Genomic DNA, 18,743 nt, shown 5'->3' with positions numbered 1-18,743 from the left:
AGTTAAGAGGAGCTTATTTTGTGATAGTTCCTTACAGTGTAACCCTAGTAATATCTATAGTGCTCTAAGAAACATGCGACAAACTCACGTTGATATATTATTGCACTGATCTTGTATTTGCATGTTCACCGTGTATTACTACTGCTGTAGGAGTGATTGCAATGGCATTACTCCTCGCACCAAACGATTTCCAAAGTAAAGTAAAAAAAAAAGCACGTTCTTGTTTACATGCCACAACATCTTTACAGAGGTCATTAGCCGGCGCGAAAGACTCTTGCTACAACATGTCGCGGTTTTGTCGACAGTTTTCAGAGCAGTAACTGCTAATCGTGCAGTCGGAACGCAGGACGTGTACTGGAAAACAAACATTCGGAAGCGCACTTACCTTCGCAGATCTTCCCTGTGCTGTCAACTTTATACCCTGGATTGCATATGCAACGGTAGCTTCCTCTTAGGTTTTCGCACGCTCCGTTGGGGCAGATGTTCGGGTACACCCAGCATTCATTAATATCTGCGAAGGTATAAACACGTCGTCGTGTATATCGATATTTTATGTCGTTATGCAATGCAACCGTGAGAAATAAGTTTGCCTTAAGAGCAGATGATTTGTTAAAGACACTGAATTGGGGAGCAAATTACTAAATGAGCTTCTTACCTCCCTGCTATCCTCTTTCCCGGTGCTTGCTCCCCTATTTCCCCCAATTCTGACAGCCGTTCTGGTGTGATTATACTACGCTAGGAAGTTACAGATCGGACCGCAAATTTCCCTTTCATCGTTTTGCTTTATTTATTTTTTATAAACGACCAATTACATACTCGTACGTTACGCATATTGATGTCTTGCGGGGAGAATGCCTGGCAAACGCGTCACACGTTTACTAAGGATATTAACCATGCTTGTCGACCAGGGTCCCTGCTCACAAAACATATCTCACGTAAGTGCCCTCCGCGATTGGCCATCGCCGCGGCGATTGCCCGGTTATCACTCCCACCGTTATTGCGAGCCGCGGGCGCCCGCACTCAGGCCAATGAGGCTCTTACGTAAGACAGCTTTTGTGAATGCTGGTCCAGGCTTCAGTTTACAGCGTTTGATCACGAGAGGTACACGTATATTTCTGGGTGCCTCGGAATAGAATCACAAAAAAGCGATGTAGTGAAATGCTATAGACATTGCAGTAAACATTCCTTATTGACATCCATAAAAGATACGTATTACCTGATCGCTTGTTCAAACGGCAGCGCTTTCGCCTAGCGTAGCTTCAGCAGTGAAGTACGACGTTTAGTGAGCGCAATGCGACCGTAGGAAAATACAAGCTGCGTTAAGGAGAGAGAGAGAGAAAGAGAGAAGTTTAGTGATACGAAATGCAGAGGCCGGCCGGAAGTACACTGCTCTAGCCAGCTCCACTGCACTGGAGAAAGGGCAAGATGTAAAAAAATAAAAATAAAGGAGCATGAACGGTGACGATGACGACAGAAGAAAGATGCATTAGGGAGCCTTCATGCGAGCCTTTCGTGCTGCATGTAACCAAAGTGATTGGTAACCAAGAAAACCAAAAGTAAATACGTGCCTCAATTTTGCACATGCGCTTTAGCTACCGAGGGCCACCTTTGGTCTGGCGGTTATGGGGGTGCAGCGAAGTAAGCGACCATTCGCACCCACCTTCCCCGTCGATGCCGGTGCCGGTACCGTTGGGGCAGAGGCGCGAGTACTCGATGCTGCCGGGCTGCGGACAGGGCGTGCACTGGCTCCCCCAGGCGGCCACAGATGGACCTTGGTGCTGGGCGGCGCAGCAGCACGCCGATTTCTTGACGGGCATCGGAGAAGGCTGCCCACATTCGCCGCTCCTGTACCACGAGTAGCAGTAGTCGCGCCGGGAATCTGCAGCCAGGAGTTACTCTATTAATCAGTTCGGCCGACAAAGTCAGGACTTCGACAATGCTGCAGGCAAAATGTGACACTAGCAGTGTTTCTAGGTCTCTAGCAAAAATCGACGTACCAACAAGAAAAAGATAGCTTTGCTTGAAACGTTGAAAAAGAAAAGTTAGATGCAAAACAAATATGGCCGCAGGTCGTATATTGTCTGTATATTGTCTGTATATTGTCTAAATACGTCTGAACATGTATGAAAAGAAAGCGCCCCTTACCGGTGCAGGATCTTCCGCCGGGCCCCAGGCTGTAGCCGTTGTCGCAAATGCAACGGAAGCTGCCCACCGCGTTCTCGCAGTGCCCGTTTCCGCACGCGTTGTCGAGCTCCCGACACTCGTCGATGTCTGGAGCATGCGCACATGGATCTCTTACACTCCCTTCGTTACACTCCGCTTGTGCGAGTGGCAATACGAATGGCAGAACAATGCTGCTATGAGACGAGTCCGCCAGAAATCCGCGAGGTGTAGGAAGATTACGTAAAGAAATGTTGGCGTCTACACGAAATAAACTCGTACTACAGAAACAAAGCTTCACAGTTGAAAAAAAAATTGTTCTGATCAGTTCAATTGGCTGAGCACTGAAGAGGTGCTGTATTCGATTCTCAGACCGCTACAAAATTTTGTTCGACTACGTTTTATTTTTAACCGCACTTGTGCTTTTTGAGTAACCAGGGCTGACGTCGGCCGGACCATGGTCCGAGAATTCTGATTTCCGCGAGATTGCGTGAAAGGCTACAGTCGTTGTCAGTTGCCTCCCCATTGCTTGTACAGACAGGCCATTTTCGTATTTTCTCTTCTTTTTCCATCTTTCCTTCCCTTTCTCCTTCTCCCAGTGCCGAGTAGCCAGCCGGCATTCACTCTGGTTAACCTCTCTGCCATCCATCTCCTATTTCGCCCTCTCTCTTTTTATTTACTTCTCAGGAACACTTGCGTATAAGTTTTCTTTGTAGCCTATACAAGCTATACTCGGGCGGCGGACGCCAACCCACCATTTACGAAAGTTGCTGTGCAGTTTCTCTCAGTGCAGTTGCAGCTCGCAAGTCTTGCGGGAGACAAAGAGAAAGCCGACAGTTTTTATCTTATTTAGGGTCGTCTTTTTATCATCGTTGCACACTTACCGATGCAGTGATGATGGTCGAAGGACTCCTTAAAACCCGCGTTGCAGCGACACTTGACCCCTCCCATTGTATTCACGCATATGCCGTTGCGACACATGTCAGTTGTCTCGCACTCGTTGATATCTGAAATTTGAAAGTAAGTGTCGAGCGTTACTTGCTGACGATGGAAAGAAAGCAGAGTGGTATAACTCGACCTTTGTGTGTACTACGTGACCAATGTTTAAAAGTATGATGGCAGAACATACTGACACTGACGGATACAGAGGGGTGTGCAGGGAGGAAAGCCGGGATACCCCCCCCCTTCGCCCCCTCTTTGACAAAACTGACAAAACACTGCTCTATCGATAAGACGAAAATTGCCTTTCTTATCTCTCGTTCGCTGCCTAGAAACATACGCAAGACAACTGGTCAAAGTGGCACTTCCGTACTTCAATTTCCAAAGTTAATCAGCAGAGAGCATTGTTACTATCTGTAGTGTAGCTACTAAAGAAGCATTGAATGTCGCAGAAAAACTGCGTTGCTGATTGGCACATCAGAAAATACCTCGTCAAGTGCTCACCTACACAGAATTGCCCGTCCTGTGACCAGATGTAGCCGTTGCTGCAAGTACAGCGGTAACTTCCAGGTGTGTTCTCACATACGCCACCTTGGAGGCAGATCTGGCTGTTCTCGGCACATTCGTTGATATCTGGGCACCAGACAAGCACTCGTTAGATTAATTTGCAGGAGAAAAGCACATTGCAATGAGGATTCGGGGCATGTCGTGGATAAACAATGGCACCGACGAAGGTCCTCGTCAGCCGTGTCTGTGCTCTGGTATGAATGAAGTTAAAACTTATGCGCTCGCTGTTCGTAGTGAATTGCCAGTCTGGTCCCGTCCATCTGTCGCACCGCTTTTTTTGTACAGTCGTTCGTTCGCTTGCTCCAAAAGATAGTGGCTGAGTGAAGCAGTCGATCAAAGTGGGATCAAAGTCAAGTAAGATAACTATTAAGCCATAAATGAACTACTCGCAATGCAGTCACAGGTACAAAACAGTCTTGTCCTTGGAGACATATGCAGGTTTGTACTGCTTGAGATCGTATCATTCAAGACATTGTTCAAATATACCTCACTAGATTTACTTACGGTATGCAACGCTGCTCACTCACCGATGCAAGCGTGACCGCTGGGTGACAACGTAAATCCGGGGTTGCACACGCACTTGTACGACCCTTCCATGTTGACGCAGCGTCCGTTCCCGCACATGCCGCTCTCTGCGCACTCGTCGCGATCTGCGAAACAGTGGGCGCGTTTTTCACTTTCAGGTTTACCATCACCTCATGGGTGCCCACGCTTCACGATGAGCACAACTTTCATTTTATGAAACCCAATATCAGAAAGGTTCGCGCACACAGTTCTTCACGGCACGAGCTGGATTAAGATCGCGCTCGCACAGCGTTTATTTTTCTTCCTGCACAAATATTTCGGAAACTCATTGTACACAATTTTATGTAAGCCACGACTCCGAAAAGCAATGAAACTCGTTGCATTCGTAATCCTCGGCATTGTTTAAGAGAGCTGACATGTTGACGCATTAAGTTTTCTTCTTATAAATAAATTCGAAACGGCGTTTTGTCTGCGTTTGCTTTTACGTAGTCTACCTTGTTATTCAACGATACCTTTTCGTGCACTTCTGCAACTTATGTGACGGTGTCTTTTGCGAACGCGTGCTACAGACCGCAAAGCGTTCTCTCACCGCTGCATTGCTTGCCGTCAGGAGTGGTGTCGAATCCAGGCGGGCAGAAGCAGCGGAAGCTGCCCGCCGTATTGACGCATCTTCCCAGGGAGCAGTAGCTGTCATCCTTGCACTCATCAATGTCTGCGGTAGGACAGAACGGCGTTACTTTCACAACAATACGGGTTAAAACTTGCATTATTAAAAGCAGCAGCTTGTCTTAATATGCACGACCAGCTTTGCACGTAATACATTGAAGCCACCAAATTAATTAGCACGGTGGAACGAATCGCTCAATCACGAATGCGGTCAAGCGTGAGGTGGTCGAGTTACAAACTGCCACGCCGTGCGTATAGCTTGTCTGGAGCGCGCTTCTTGCAAGACGTGATTCGGTGCCACCGAACCACTCCACTCTTGTTCGCAGAATAGGTTGGTGATTCAGTTTGTCGAGTGAATTCAATTTGAGTTACACCAGCGAGCTGCTCAATGGAGAAAGAATGCAGCCAAGCGGACGTTAAGGCGAGTAGCTCACGTCTTAACTTTAGGCATGTACCTGCAGTGACTATGTCAACATTGCTTCGAGTGGCACAGGGTAGTGAGCCACCCAATATATACTACGCAAAGCCCGAAACGAAAATTGCGCCTATTTTCTGAATAGGCCGGGATTTCCCTGACCTATCTCTGGTCGAATATTTAGCCGGAAATGAACATGTAAAACGACTTGCGCGAAAGACGCCACTGAGGCACAAGAATGCCGGCCAAGAAGGCAAGTGCACCCACATTCACACGTGGCAATAGGTGTGTTGAGGGTGGAAAAAACGTCGTTGCTCAGACTGGTAGATTTATAGAAGAGTCCCAAGGTAGGCTTTGACTGTTGGCAGTGCCGCGGCACGGGCGACAGCGCTCGTGCTTGCCGTCAAACAAAACCCTCCGAACGGAGTCGACATCCGTTTGATTTGCTCATGCCGCCAGGAAGGTGTTTTCTCTTTGCCCACCGACACGTGAGGAGGAAGCGAGAGCAGCCCATGCTTTCGGCTGGCAGTGGTGCAGCTTCGCGACACTGCGGGTGTGGTGTGCACCCGTGCGCACACAAGGCTTCTCGTGTTACGTGTAAACACTGCAGAGGCGCGGAGACAAGCGACGGGCGAGTGAACGTAGCGCTATACGCATATGCGAGCACTGGCGGTATAGACTGACCTTTGCAGCTCTTGTGGTCGGACGCGGGCTTGAAGCCGGCGTCGCACTCGCAGTGATATCCCGTGTGCGTGTTGACGCAGCGGCCGTTCTCGCAGAGGCCAGGTCTCAGGTCGCACTCGTTGAAGGGCATCTTATCCGGCGATCTGCAGAGATGTTTATATTGAGCTGCGTGCAAGAACAGAGAGAAACGGGGAAAACGCGTCAGCCGTGTCAGGATAACCACTTCTTTTCATTTATGGACATTTCATCTGCGCCATCGATCCTGCCAAAACGGGTTCATCAACAGGTTATACATGTTAAGTCCAGTGCAAGACAAGGGGCTCACCGAGGGATTTTCGATAATGCCAACTTGGCACTCGTCGGCCGAATCATTGCTTGCGGTATGCTAACTATGCGTGCTGTAGCAACGAAGGCGAAGTTCGACAGAGGTGCTCGCCGTTCTACGACTTGGGTAATTATCTCGAGTACGAGCACACAGGTTACGCAGGCTAAATGCCCATGGTGACCGTTTCGTAATTGCCAGCACGGAGTATTCAGAACTAGTGCGGCTTAGAGAACGCGCTAAACGCTGCTCTCATTCGCAATACCAACTCGAGGCGGGAAAGTCAAGACCAATCTCACCGCAAGCCTCACCATGCAACCACTACGGTGCAGGCAGAAGACAGTTGCAGCGTTTGGCAGAGAGAAAGGGAAGTTGGAACAGTTTATCGGTTTACAGATGTGGCAGTGATTATTTATTTTTTTGGTCACGCGCTAAAACGCGTACATGGCGGCAACAACAACAACAACAACAAAAATCTCAGGATTACTGCATAATGCATGTGCAATAAACATTGCCAAAATGCTTACATTTTTTTCCCTGCGAATACTTACATTCATCTTTGTCTATATTCTTTTACTTAGTTGTCTAATTCTGTTCAGTGTTTTCCCCCTTTATTTCTTGTTTGATTATGCGTGGTAGAGTTATGTTGTCTAGATCACTTTTGTAATTGTATATTTATGTATTAGTTTACGTTTTATGGTTTTCTTTGCTGCTTATATATTTTTCGCTACATTACTGTATAACCAAGGGTCCCATTACAGTCGTTGGCTATGGGACCGCTGTATGTATGTTGTTATCCAAATTTGTAATTTCTAAGTGAACCTAGTATTAAACGTTCTAAACAAGCGAAAATCGCGGAACCATGCCATACCAACATAATTTTAGCAGAACTTTATCGTTCCACTCTCTTTGGTAATGTCGTGTCGGTACCTTGTTGTCTTAATGCTTCTTATATTTTGTTACTTATAGCAAACTTTCTGTTTGGGCCTGGTTGTGATCAGCACTTATGTATTAAACAACGTCCAGTCTTCCAGACCACCCTCCCTTTTCCACAGTCACCATGTGCTTCAAGCAGATTGGACCATAAATGTAGTTATATTTGCACGCACGATTGCCTTCAAAGCATCAGCTTTCCCACGAGCGATGGAATTGTGGACGGGTCTCCGGATAACGTTGTCAACATCGGTGACCCTGATAAGTTTCGAACCGAAGTACCTGTCTTAATTTTATATTTCTGATTTCCGTTCCTACCTGATCACTGCATAATTTAGTTGTGTTTATTCCAGTTTTAATCCCCTATTTGTGTTAATTCGTCCTCACCTAATCACCATATCGCTTAGTTGAGTTTTTTACTTTCGTGTTCTTAGTTGCAGCTTGCTACTTTCTCTTCAATCTTATGTATCCACACACGACCAACGCATATGTCTGTGCGTTGGTCGCCTATGAGAGGGATTGTACCCCTCACACGCAATACTTCAACACTGGAGCATGTGAGTTACTTTAAACAAACAAACAAACAAACAAACAAACAAACAAACAAACAAACAAGAAACATAAAAATTGAGCTTGTTGTGCTAAGAGGCGGTACTTTGAACCATGACGGACAGGGCTCACGAGAGAGGGAAAGTAGGTTCTCGGCCTACCTGTTCCGTTTCGCGGGCACTGTTGGCAGGGCGTTCCCCAGCCACGGATTCTGGATGAGTCCTTGCAACAGCACTCAAATTTTGTCAGCTTCACAGCAAGTGGACTCCGGCAGTTGCCTTGGCCGCCGAATTCCGTGTAGCAGTGGTCCTGGCTCGTGTCTGCAATCGCAGCGGCCATATTGTGCGAGGTATAAACGACACCGAGTTCCAGAGATCAGGGGACATATTCTGCGACGATCCATATTGGCGATACTATCGCCTTGGCCATCACGCGCGCGCTGATTGGCTGTTTGAGCATTACACTATCCGATTTTGGTCAATCAGCCAATCAGCGCACCCCTGACGGCGATACTATCGCCGAGGCGACACCGTCGCCGACAGTGATCGTAGCAAAATAAATACCCTAGATGTGGCTCGGGGAAGGAGTTACCGCCACCTACACAAGTTGAAGACTAACGCTGCAGTTCGACCGCTTTGGGAGTTCCGCCGCAATTATGCTAAAAAATAGGGCGCCTGACATGAAAAAATGAGCAGCAGCTCTTATGTGTACAATCGGTCTCTATAAAGTCTTATGAATCAAATTGTGGACACAAACCCATAATATCAAGGATTAGGCTCTGAAAAATCTAGAAGCTAGTGGTAACTGTGCAGTTTGTTGATCAATTTCCTTATGTCCATCTTTATCTGGATGTAGCTGTTTATCGCTATCTGGAGAATTCACTGTGTGACGTCGGGCACAACATAACCTGTTTTGGAGAGCACTCTGACAGAGAACGAAACACGTAGATAGGTTTCTTAAACCGCAGATCCAGTCATGACTTACGAAAAGGTATGCCACATAGAAATTTATGCGAGTCGCAGCACGTCTTCAAGTGTCATGAGACCGCAATGAACAGCGCGTGGCAACTCTTGAAACTATATGTGAGCGTTTTTGCCGATGACCTCCTCTCTTATTACGGCGAGTAGGTCATGGCGGCGAATGGCAATGCAAATGCTATAAATCGCGTAGTCCCATCTTACTGAGGCAGGCTTTCCTGTCGTGGCTCGGCACGGTACCCGTGCTGCAGATGCAATGGTAGCTGCCGTCAGCGTTGACGCAGTGTCCACCGTTGCATATCTCCAAGTCCTGGGCGCACTCGTTCACGTCTGCGGAAGTACATTTAGTCACAAGGAGCGAGTGATTCCATTCTAGGGGTCTCGTTGCATCGATTGGTTTGGAGAAACAGCGTTGAAAAAAGAAAAAAAAAAACGATATAAATACAGAAAACCGAAGTGCATAAGCGAACTATTATATGACGAGTACGGTGTCCTCGAAAGACGTGACCTATATTTTCTTGCCTCTCTGTACTAATAGGTGGCGCTCATTGCTCGCTCCTGTTCTCAGCCACTCTTCTGTTTTTGGTATTCTTAAGCCTTAGAATAGGTAGGCGCAGGACGGAGGTAATTGGAGATCGCAGGGAGAGGCCTTCGTCCTGCAGTGGACATAAAATATGCTGCTGATGATGATGACGATGATGATAATGATGATGATGATGAAGTGTTTTTCAAGTTCTTAGGGTAACTTTGTTTTAAACTATAACGATAACTATATTTTAACGACAGTTATTTGTGTAATTGTCGAAACTGCTTGTTGCTTCCGGCAGCCCATTCGTTGGCCATCGCTATACTCGTAAATAGCGAATGACGCATCTTTAACCATGTTGCTGACTTTGTACTGCCATCGTCAGGGCCGTCGCGAAGAGACTAAGTTCCTTTTTGGACACGTTGACTCCTGAATGAAGCGTTCTCGTCCGCCCTCTGTTGATAAAGTCTGCATACTCCCATGACCGCTTTGTATTGCTTGTATGTATTCCGCTGTCACTTATGCACTGCCCACGCTAAGGTTGTTGCTTTCGCGCCAAAGACACACAGCCGGCAAGCTGGCGCACCCATCTGAAATGTCATTTAACAATGCCGAGAAGGGGCTTACCTTCGCACTTTCCTGTACGCGGGTCCTTCGCGTAGCCTTCATTGCATTCACAGATGAACGAGCCTGGAGTGTTGATGCAGTTCCCTCTGTCGCAGATCCCCGGAATAGCTTCACACTCGTTCACATCTGCGAATGGCGACGCTTAGTTGCCTAAATTAACGAAGGCAGCAATTTAGCGTGAATTTCGGAGTTCAGGGCATGAATTTGTCATACACCTGACAGAGTGGAAGCAAGTCGTTCTTCTAAGACTTACACTTTCAAAACTTCTCACACATCTGCCCAGTAAAACATAGTGCCAAAAGATGCGTCTTCTGACACATCTGCCCAGAAAAAAACTCGTATACAACGACAGCACCGCAGCAGCAAGTAAACGTGTTGATTCGGGGGATAGCTGTGTTGTAATACTGATAAACTAACGAATCGCGTTTATTTAGTTGCGTCCGCTTGTTCGTGTAAGTCGGTTTCAAATTATGAACTTGTCTATATGTTGTACGGCTGAACAGATTAAAAAAAGAATAAGAAAACAAGAACAAACAAACAAACAAACAAACAAACAAAGGCGGGGATTGAATTTCGAAGCGCTTTTTCGTTCATTCGTACGAACTACTTTTCTATAGCCTCTATCGTTGCCAGCGTATTGTCCCGCATTACGATTCATTCGGCTCTGAAGTGTGGAAAGCCTGGCTAGATGGTATGACTTCATTTCTATTGTAATGGCCCTTCGGAGAATAAACTAAGACGCGAAAAAATAGGCACGGTGATCGCCGTGTCTTACTTTTCCATCTTCCTTTATTCCACTTGAGGCCATTACACCAGAAACCGTTAGGTCCTGTTTTAGCGGAACGTTGTCGAGTGCGGGCAGCTTCGACAGTCAGGGGTTTCCCCATTTCATGTACAACGTGATCGCGGTGTCTGCGCTACAGAGTGCGCTCTCGCTCGCACCGCAAGTGAAAAGCGTACCGTGGCATCCGCGCGAGTGGATGTTGGTGATGTACCCGCGGTCGCACTCCAGCTGTCTCGGGCACGCCTCGCACGGGTGTCCCCAAGCGACGCCGATGGTGGCGCAGCACAACTGCCGCGTGCACACCACACCGGGCAGCTGGTCCAGGCACGAGGACTGGCGCTGGTTGCGGAAGCATGGACCGGTCCTGTAGTCTGCGAGGGGAGGCGGACGGCAAGTCAGGGGAATGCGTATACCGTTGTGGGACAACGCCGGGATATTCGCCGACGTTTAGGGCTCCGTCAGCGTGCTGTTTTTCTCAAGATCTTCGAGTCTGCTGCTCGATGAACGAGATTTCTCTCCGGACCGCGCTGCGTAGTCCTTATACCGTGGATAGCTCTCCTCGGAAGAATCACTTCCTCTGTCGCTTTCCCACTCGGGCTTCAGCACGCGACCCAATGAGTGGTGGTCTGATCCCTGGCCCAGAGGCCTCGGAAATGTTTAAGGTGGCAGGCCACACACACACGAAAAAAAAAAGGCTTTTTTTTTTACATCAGAAGCCAGGATTTAAATAACTTTTTGTCCTGAATAAGCATGTCTTATTTAATTTGCCCAACTAATTAAAGTGCAAAAAAAAATGGTTCGTTTTATATTTCGGAAGGTAATTTTTTGTAATGAAATGTGTTAAAAGTGCTACTCGGGCCAGTGATGATAAGGAACTAATGAATTGCTGAATTGACTTAAAGCATTGGCATTTATGCTGCAATGCGTGGGCGTATACAATGAACTAGAATAAATATAATGTGATAACTATTAAAGAAGTAATGTTTTAAAAACTAAGCAAAGTGAAAGAAATCGCCATTTTACACCAAATTTATTTGCAAAATGAGCTTTAACTTCAAAAATATTGAATAGTTTTTTTTTTTTTTTCGTACTGGTTCGTTGCGCACATCTCTATGGGAAGAATGAGTGTGCAGACTTTCATTTAAAGATATTCATTCAGAAATATTTATCAACGTTTGCGTAACATGAGGTGAGAGTTCTTCGTACTGCAGTGGACATAAAATAGGCTGATGATGATAAGGAGGAGCAAGAGGTGAAGCAAGATCTCGTTTTGAGAAAAATGTAAACAAATGTTTCAAATCGTGTCAAAGATTCCAAAAACAACACATAGCGGCCATAGAGGCCTTGTGACCGTGTTTATAGATGTTAAAAGGGCAACAAATGCACAACCAAGTACGACAATGTCCGTGAATGTTACAGACAACATAAAAGGAAAAAAAGTATTTTTGAATAATATTTATATAAAAGAAATGCTACTGATTTTTGGAACCAATGCAATGTGGTTCCGGTTTAACAATAACAGGGTATGGATTGGAAAACTCGTTGTAACACCCGAACTAATGATGATAGGAAGATAAGTTCTGTTTGCTGCATGTTTCTTAATGTTTGGGTATACATAAAATGTGAAAAAAGAAAATAAATCTTCTGCAATAAAATTCACTTTTGAATGTGGTCTCCCACCTTAACGTAAACTATTCGTCACCATATTAAATTTGCCACCATTTTTATTACGTGTGCCCTTTTCTTTTCTACGTCTGAGCTAGATATCGATAAATGTAGGTAAGGTAAACTCGTGCCGAGAAATAATTAAAACTAGCCGATAAGGAGCGAACGCAGAAAGAAGTGTGTTCTAAAGCAAGCATTATTTTCTCGTAAAAGTAAATTAAGCGTAAGCGCCAAACTGTACACGCTGAACAGAAAGGACTCCATCAAAAGTAAGCCATGTTTCAACCCATTACCTTTACATAAGGCCTCGTCACTCGGAGGCTTTCACTCACCAGACTGACACGGAATCCTTGAGCCCACATATGCGAAGTGACCGACAGCGATTGAACAAGGAGTGTTTCAAGCTGGAGCCAACGCTTCAACGTCGGGAGTTGTCTTCGTCAGAGGCTGACGAAGACAATTCCACTTGTCGAAACATTCATTCCAGCGACATTTAGCGACATCCAGCGACATATATACATGTATATTGAAGGCTTTTGAAAAATTGGCCATGATACAGTAGCGCCGAATTTTCTTCTTACTCCGCTTCAGCGTGTGACCAGCAGGAGAAAAGTGCTCGATATCAAGAACCGGTCTCGAGTAGCCGGTCACCCGTCTTACCTCTCTCACACCGGCGTCCCGTGTAACCATACACGCACGAGCAGCGGTCGTTGCCGATGCAGCGGCCGCCGTTTAGGCAGGGTTCTCGGCACAGTCCACCGCCACCTGCACATCGTCAAGAAACTCGGCTGTGCTACGGCTTGGCGCCGTCGAAGGTGAGGCTCTCCCCGGCATGCAGGATGGGACCCTCCCCCAATACCTAGCGACTCCAATTTTACAAAACGGCAGCACTCTAAAAAAAAGTTTACACCTTTTGGGGCTTACCTTGTCCCCCAACAATAATCGTCATCTGCCTTGCTTGTGTTTCATCTCTTGAAAACTCGGCGCTCGCTACTTTCCTGTCAAGAATGCTGTGTCAAGCTGATAACGCGCAAGCCGTTCGTGACTAGGAAGTACCGGGCTCGCAGCGTTAAAGAAAGGAAGCGCGGGCAAGACAGATCGCCATTATTGTTTGGGGACAAAATACAACCCCAAGGGCGTAAACCTTTTTTTAGAGTATGGGCCATGATTTCTTAGCGCTGCCTTCTGCTAGGTGCTATGCCACATTTGACTTTTATCACTCGCCGTTGTTGTTCGGCTGATGCAATTGACAAAGTGGGCGTAGCGTCGCTCTTGCCACTGACGAAGCGCAAGAAAGCGCGATAAGGAATAGCGCCGCGGAAAAGGCATTCATTCAAAGTGCGGCAGCGCAATACACGACGATAATCGGGAATTAAAAAAAAAAACGGGCACTTCCTCGTCCTCGCCGCGTTTCGCGCTGCTGCATTTGCAATGAATCCTTACCAACTAGCCCAGATGCGAGTTCTATTTGCCTACGTCGCTACAAAGACACGGCCCTGTTCTAAAGCGATTGGGGCTCTTTACTTACCAGCACCCTGACTGTCATTTCGTTATCCAAAAGTTCGCTGTCATATTGGTCGTCGCGCGATGCTAGCCAGTTACAGCAGTACGTACTTACGCCAGAGAAGTTCAGTGAATACGGGCCCTAGAGGCGTGTTTGGTGGTTTCGCTTCATAGCTTGCTGCGTAACTCCATACTGAATTTTCAGCACGCAGAAAGCTGGCTTGTAGAGATGGACAGTCGTTTAAATAATTTAGACGCCCGTGGTCCGCACAGTATCTCAGTGAGTGAGTGAAACAAATTTATGTGGTCCACAATAGACGCGAGAAAACTCAACGTCACCTGGCTGGGCCCACTCGGGGACCATCAGGTGAAACCTGACGGCCCTCTCCCGAGCACTCTGGACTGCCAGGATTTGAGATCTCAGTAAAATATTTCTTGGGAATTCAAATGAATACCGCATGTAAGAACAGCGACTGGTTGTACGTTATGTGTGATAAGTACACAAGCAACGGTAGAAAAAGCTCGCCGTGCTCTAGCGTGGGTGCTGCACCATAAAGGATCCAGTCGTTTGCTAAAGCTTCTATGGCGCAGCTAACATATTGAAGATCTGTTATAGAAAAGAAACTGACAATTTAAATGGATATTAAAGATAAATATTATTTCTTCTGTATCAGTAAACTACACTTCAACAATATGAAAAAACGCCACTCTTACCACGATAAGAAGCTTGGTAAGCGAGAAAAAGTGCAATAACAAAAGATGGGTGGTGACGCCTCCTTGAAGTCCCCGCACCAGCTCGCTATGATGTCATGGATGTTGACAGCGTCTTGTAAGGCCTAGTTAATTCCTTGCAGTAAAGATAGACTACAGTGTGTTCTAAAGGAGCCAAAGATAGAACGTGGCGACTTTCGGGAACTTTTGCTGGGGCCAACGCCGCCTAAATACGAGGGGAAAAAAAATACTTTGAGATCTGTGACGTCACAGTCACGATCCGGCACTGGGATTCGGCGCGAAATTCAAGAACTGAAACTTTGACCTTCATTAAATTTCCTCTTCTAATAATCAACCTATCCAAAATTAACAACAGCGTAATTTTCAAAGATCGCTTTATCCGCCAGAACTAAGTGTTTTGATTTAGTGTCCCTTTAAACTTGTAGAGCTCGAAATTCGGCTAGATTTCATCTGCGGTCCCGTAGGCGAAAAAACACGTCACCAAGTCTGCAGCATCCAATCGTCACGCGTTCGTAAAGTCAAAACGTAAACCGTAGACCGTGGCTTCTCGGCGATACGGAAATCGGTAGTCGCGCGTGCGAAGCAAACTTCGAGCGGGCCAGTTTCACCGCCTTCGAAATCTGGCCAGTAGTTACCACGAGCGATAATCGCGCGGTGACGCCCGCCCTGTCAAGTTCGCAACGCGTCCTCCAAGTCCGGCCATGAGTTAAGGGCTGGGAGCAACCTCCGCCGCCTCCTCGGATGTTTTGCGCGTGCGAGGACATCCGATCCTGCCGTCTGTCAGCGCCGACCGAGCTGACAGCGCGTCTCTGGTCGGGTGCCAACGAAGCCGTATTGCAGCGCGAACCGGAGAGCAGCGGCGGCGTGAGGGGGGGGGGGGGGGGGCACACTCGCGATCTCCTCAGGCCACCAACGACGAGAATCGAAACGCTCGACTTGGGAGTCGACTGACTCACGGCGGTCATGCTAATTTATTCCTGTCCCCCGTTGCTCATTCAGCCGGGCGAACGAGCCGGCCGTGGGGGACGACGAGTACTATACGCGCGCTCGCCTTCCGCTTTCTCCTTCCTTCTTCCAGAGATGCGATTGCGCTCCGGTGCGACCGCTATGGGCGCCCTGTAACGCGACACGACGGGCGAGTTTCGTCGACTCGTCCGCGTGGCAGTTGTGCAAATCGCGCGCGCGCTTCTTGGCCTTTCCCTTGGCCCCCTCTACTGTATACGCACGGCCGCTTTCGTTTAGGGCTGAGCTCGTCATTTGGTTGTGCACCCTGAAATGTTGCGAAAGTCAAATGTCAAAAGGGTGTCGAGGGAGACCTTGCGGTAGCTTTCCTCTGCCGCTGGCGCTTGCAGGAATGTTTAGTTACGCCGTGAACGTACCTCTGTCTACGCTACTCGGTGCTGATCTCCCCTTCGGTGGTACGGAAAGAACTGTGATGATCGCCCTCGCTTGCCCTGTTTGAACGACCCTGAAAACATATTTGATAGTGAATGTTCCTTTGTCTCGTTACATTGTCTCAAAAACTTTAGGCCATAGGTTCCTGCCACAGGAAGTGCAAAGTTTCTAGCAGTTTTCGGCTACTCCACGACATCGCGCAGGGCGGAGGAGCCGCAGGTGTCTAGCGCAGCTCAGTAGTAGACATCCTCGAGGCACGCTGTCTAATTGGTCTAGCATGTATAAGTCGAGTGAACACGCACGTGTGTAGGCACGTAAGCGTAAGGGTTCGATGAAACTTAATTTACGACGGTTCTCTTCGTGCTTGTGTACATTTCTTTCATTCTCGTCGCGTTACAGCGCTTCCGAGTTTTTTCTCATTCAATTCGCGACGTCCCAGCACTACGTTGATAAAGACGGGCCGCAACGACACCAGATATATTGGTGCATGTCTAAGAAACGCAGAGGTGGACAAAATTAGCCCCGCAGCGCATTTTACTAAGGCGTCTCTTGCTCTCCACTTGTAGCTTAAAGACGTTGAATGCATTCGATCAATCAATCAAACTTTAAAATTCCCTTTACAGACGCTCCGATGACGATGAAAAAGGCATCACGGCTCATGTTGCATCCTAAAGGATGTAGACTTAATCTTATGGCTATGTCATAATTTAATGTCGAGCCATGCGCGCTAATCATATCAGACAATCAAGCGTGCAGGGCAGAGCAATGCCAGTAATTACAGCTCAATCGCTCGCTCGCTCGCTCATTCATTCATTCATTCATTCATTCATTCATTCATTCATTCATTCATTCATTCATTCATTCATTCATTTACGAGATGGCGAGAAAGGGGCTGCCCACCGTGCTCTTGACGCCACGGTGGGCTTGTGACCGTCGTCGACGAACCGTTGGTTTGCGACCCTGCCGTGGGTGACGTCAGTGGGGCCGGTGACGGACACGAGCTAGCCACTGCACCGCTGGTGCATCGGCACAGGTTGGGCCTAATGCAGCGGCCGTGGCCGCACGACCTCCGGCACACCGCTGCGAGGAAATAGCGCCGCCGCGTTTACCGTTGCAGGCACGCTTAGTCAGAAGAGAGGAGAGGCATTGTGTGGCCAGGGCTAACGGGAGTCATACCAAACAGGCAATGTGTTCAAGACTACACTTTCCGTGCAGTAAATGTTCTTCGTGAGAGTTATCTGTACTGACGCTATCAACTATAGCGTAATAAAGTTTCTTGATGAGACAGGAAGCTGCCTGCTCTATTACTAGACGCTAGCATCTCTACTTATTTATGATCATGATGATGACGATAATAATAATAATAATAATAATAATAATAATAATAATAATAATAATAATAATAATAATAATAATAATGATGATGATGATGAACAGACGTACATGCACACCTGACTGCGTGATAATATTTCGACGTCGGAAGCAACAACGACGCAACAGCCAGAAATTGATGGTTGCTACGTTGGAACGCCTTGGTATCAAAGGTGGCGGAATTCATGAAGGAAAGCTCAGTCTATTGAGCACTTTGTCCATACTTTGCCTTGGAGGTATTCTGCTGCTAATATGCATGCGGTGATTTAGTTACATACATTACATTCATTCCTTCGTTTACGCAATACTAATTTCTAAATATATAAACTTTCTGCGAGGGCTAAGTTAACGCGCTTTAGCAGCCGAAAGCACGTACGTGATGCTCTTCTGCGGCAGGAATTACCATTATGCGCGTATTATTACGCGGGGATAATTACGACGTACTCTGCTACACTGTGCTACTGGATGCGGTGCGGATTTGCACGGATAGTTTTGATCGTCAGTAAAGTTGATTTGAACTGAGCTTGTCAAACGAGGTCAAGGCCGAAGGTTTGAGTAAAGCAGAATCTGGATGAAGCACGCCTGAAAGTGACCGCAAAGGAGCGTGCTGTCACCGATTTGCTTGTCAGATTATGTTGGGATTGTGTTCCAATTCTGTTCAGTCGGTACTGAGGCAAGCATGGCTGAATATCCCCTAGTGGCAGGGGTACACAACAAACCTTCAGGGGATGATATACCTGTGGTCTAGGTTTGTTGAACAGCATATAGGACGGGTGACCTTGATACTACCACAAGACGACGTGAAAAGGACAGACGCGTGGTGGACCACGTTCGATTATTTGGAGCTGGTTTGTGTGACTTCGCATAGTGGTATAAAAGCGTGCTTATGGCCTCAGCAATATCTCGGTTCCAGCTTTGTGCACTCTTATGCCCTACCCGCCACCTTGGTTGCTTAGTGGCTTTGGCGTTGCGCTGCTAAGCACGATCGAGGTCGCGGGATCAAATCCACGGCCGCGGAGGCCGCATTTCGATGGGGGCGAAAATGCAAAACGCCCGTGTACAGTGCATTGGGTACACGTTAAAAGACCTCAGGTGACCAAAATTAATCTGCAGTCCCTCACTACGGCGTGTCTTACAATCAGATGGTGGTTTTGGCCCGGAAAACCCCAGAATTTATTTTTAAAATTTTGTTTTTCCCTGAACACAATATTTTTTTTTTGTCCGGGCAATCACGATGACTGACATGTTGTCTCGTGCTCCCTGCTATAATTCTGCTAAAGCAAATGCAGGCTCCTCCAATAAAAGATGTCCTTAAATCGTACGAACGCGCCTCTTGTCACGAGAACATCCGCGGAACACTATTGTGCATTTTACAGGCAGAGGCGGTTTCTAAAAATGTGATT

The 18,743-nt window shown here is 47.2% G+C and overlaps 1 protein-coding gene across 1 annotated transcript in view; it reads right to left on the bottom strand.

Annotated features, from left to right (window-relative positions):
• LOC126542057 (fibrillin-1-like) overlaps positions 1-18,743 on the bottom strand; it is a 112,024-nt gene that overhangs the window by 66,850 nt on the left and 26,431 nt on the right. The window contains exons 3-16 of the mRNA XM_050189030.3: positions 16,870-17,049; positions 13,000-13,104; positions 10,851-11,045; positions 9,891-10,016; positions 8,942-9,067; positions 7,922-8,080; positions 5,957-6,121; positions 4,781-4,903; positions 4,194-4,316; positions 3,604-3,732; positions 3,045-3,167; positions 2,146-2,271; positions 1,661-1,879; positions 386-511 (exon numbers count right to left, since the gene is read on the bottom strand). Coding sequence (XP_050044987.2) covers positions 386-511; positions 1,661-1,879; positions 2,146-2,271; positions 3,045-3,167; positions 3,604-3,732; positions 4,194-4,316; positions 4,781-4,903; positions 5,957-6,121; positions 7,922-8,080; positions 8,942-9,067; positions 9,891-10,016; positions 10,851-11,045; positions 13,000-13,104; positions 16,870-17,049 — 2,025 coding nt within the window. The remainder of the gene's footprint in view (positions 1-385; positions 512-1,660; positions 1,880-2,145; positions 2,272-3,044; positions 3,168-3,603; positions 3,733-4,193; positions 4,317-4,780; positions 4,904-5,956; positions 6,122-7,921; positions 8,081-8,941; positions 9,068-9,890; positions 10,017-10,850; positions 11,046-12,999; positions 13,105-16,869; positions 17,050-18,743) is intronic.

The sequence above is a fragment of the Dermacentor andersoni genome, chromosome 2, assembly GCF_023375885.2.
Source record: "Dermacentor andersoni chromosome 2, qqDerAnde1_hic_scaffold, whole genome shotgun sequence".
NCBI classification, from domain to species: Eukaryota; Metazoa; Arthropoda; class Arachnida; order Ixodida; family Ixodidae; genus Dermacentor; species Dermacentor andersoni.
Note: the sequence above shows the minus strand (reverse complement) of the source record. Positions and strands in the feature narration are given on the sequence as shown.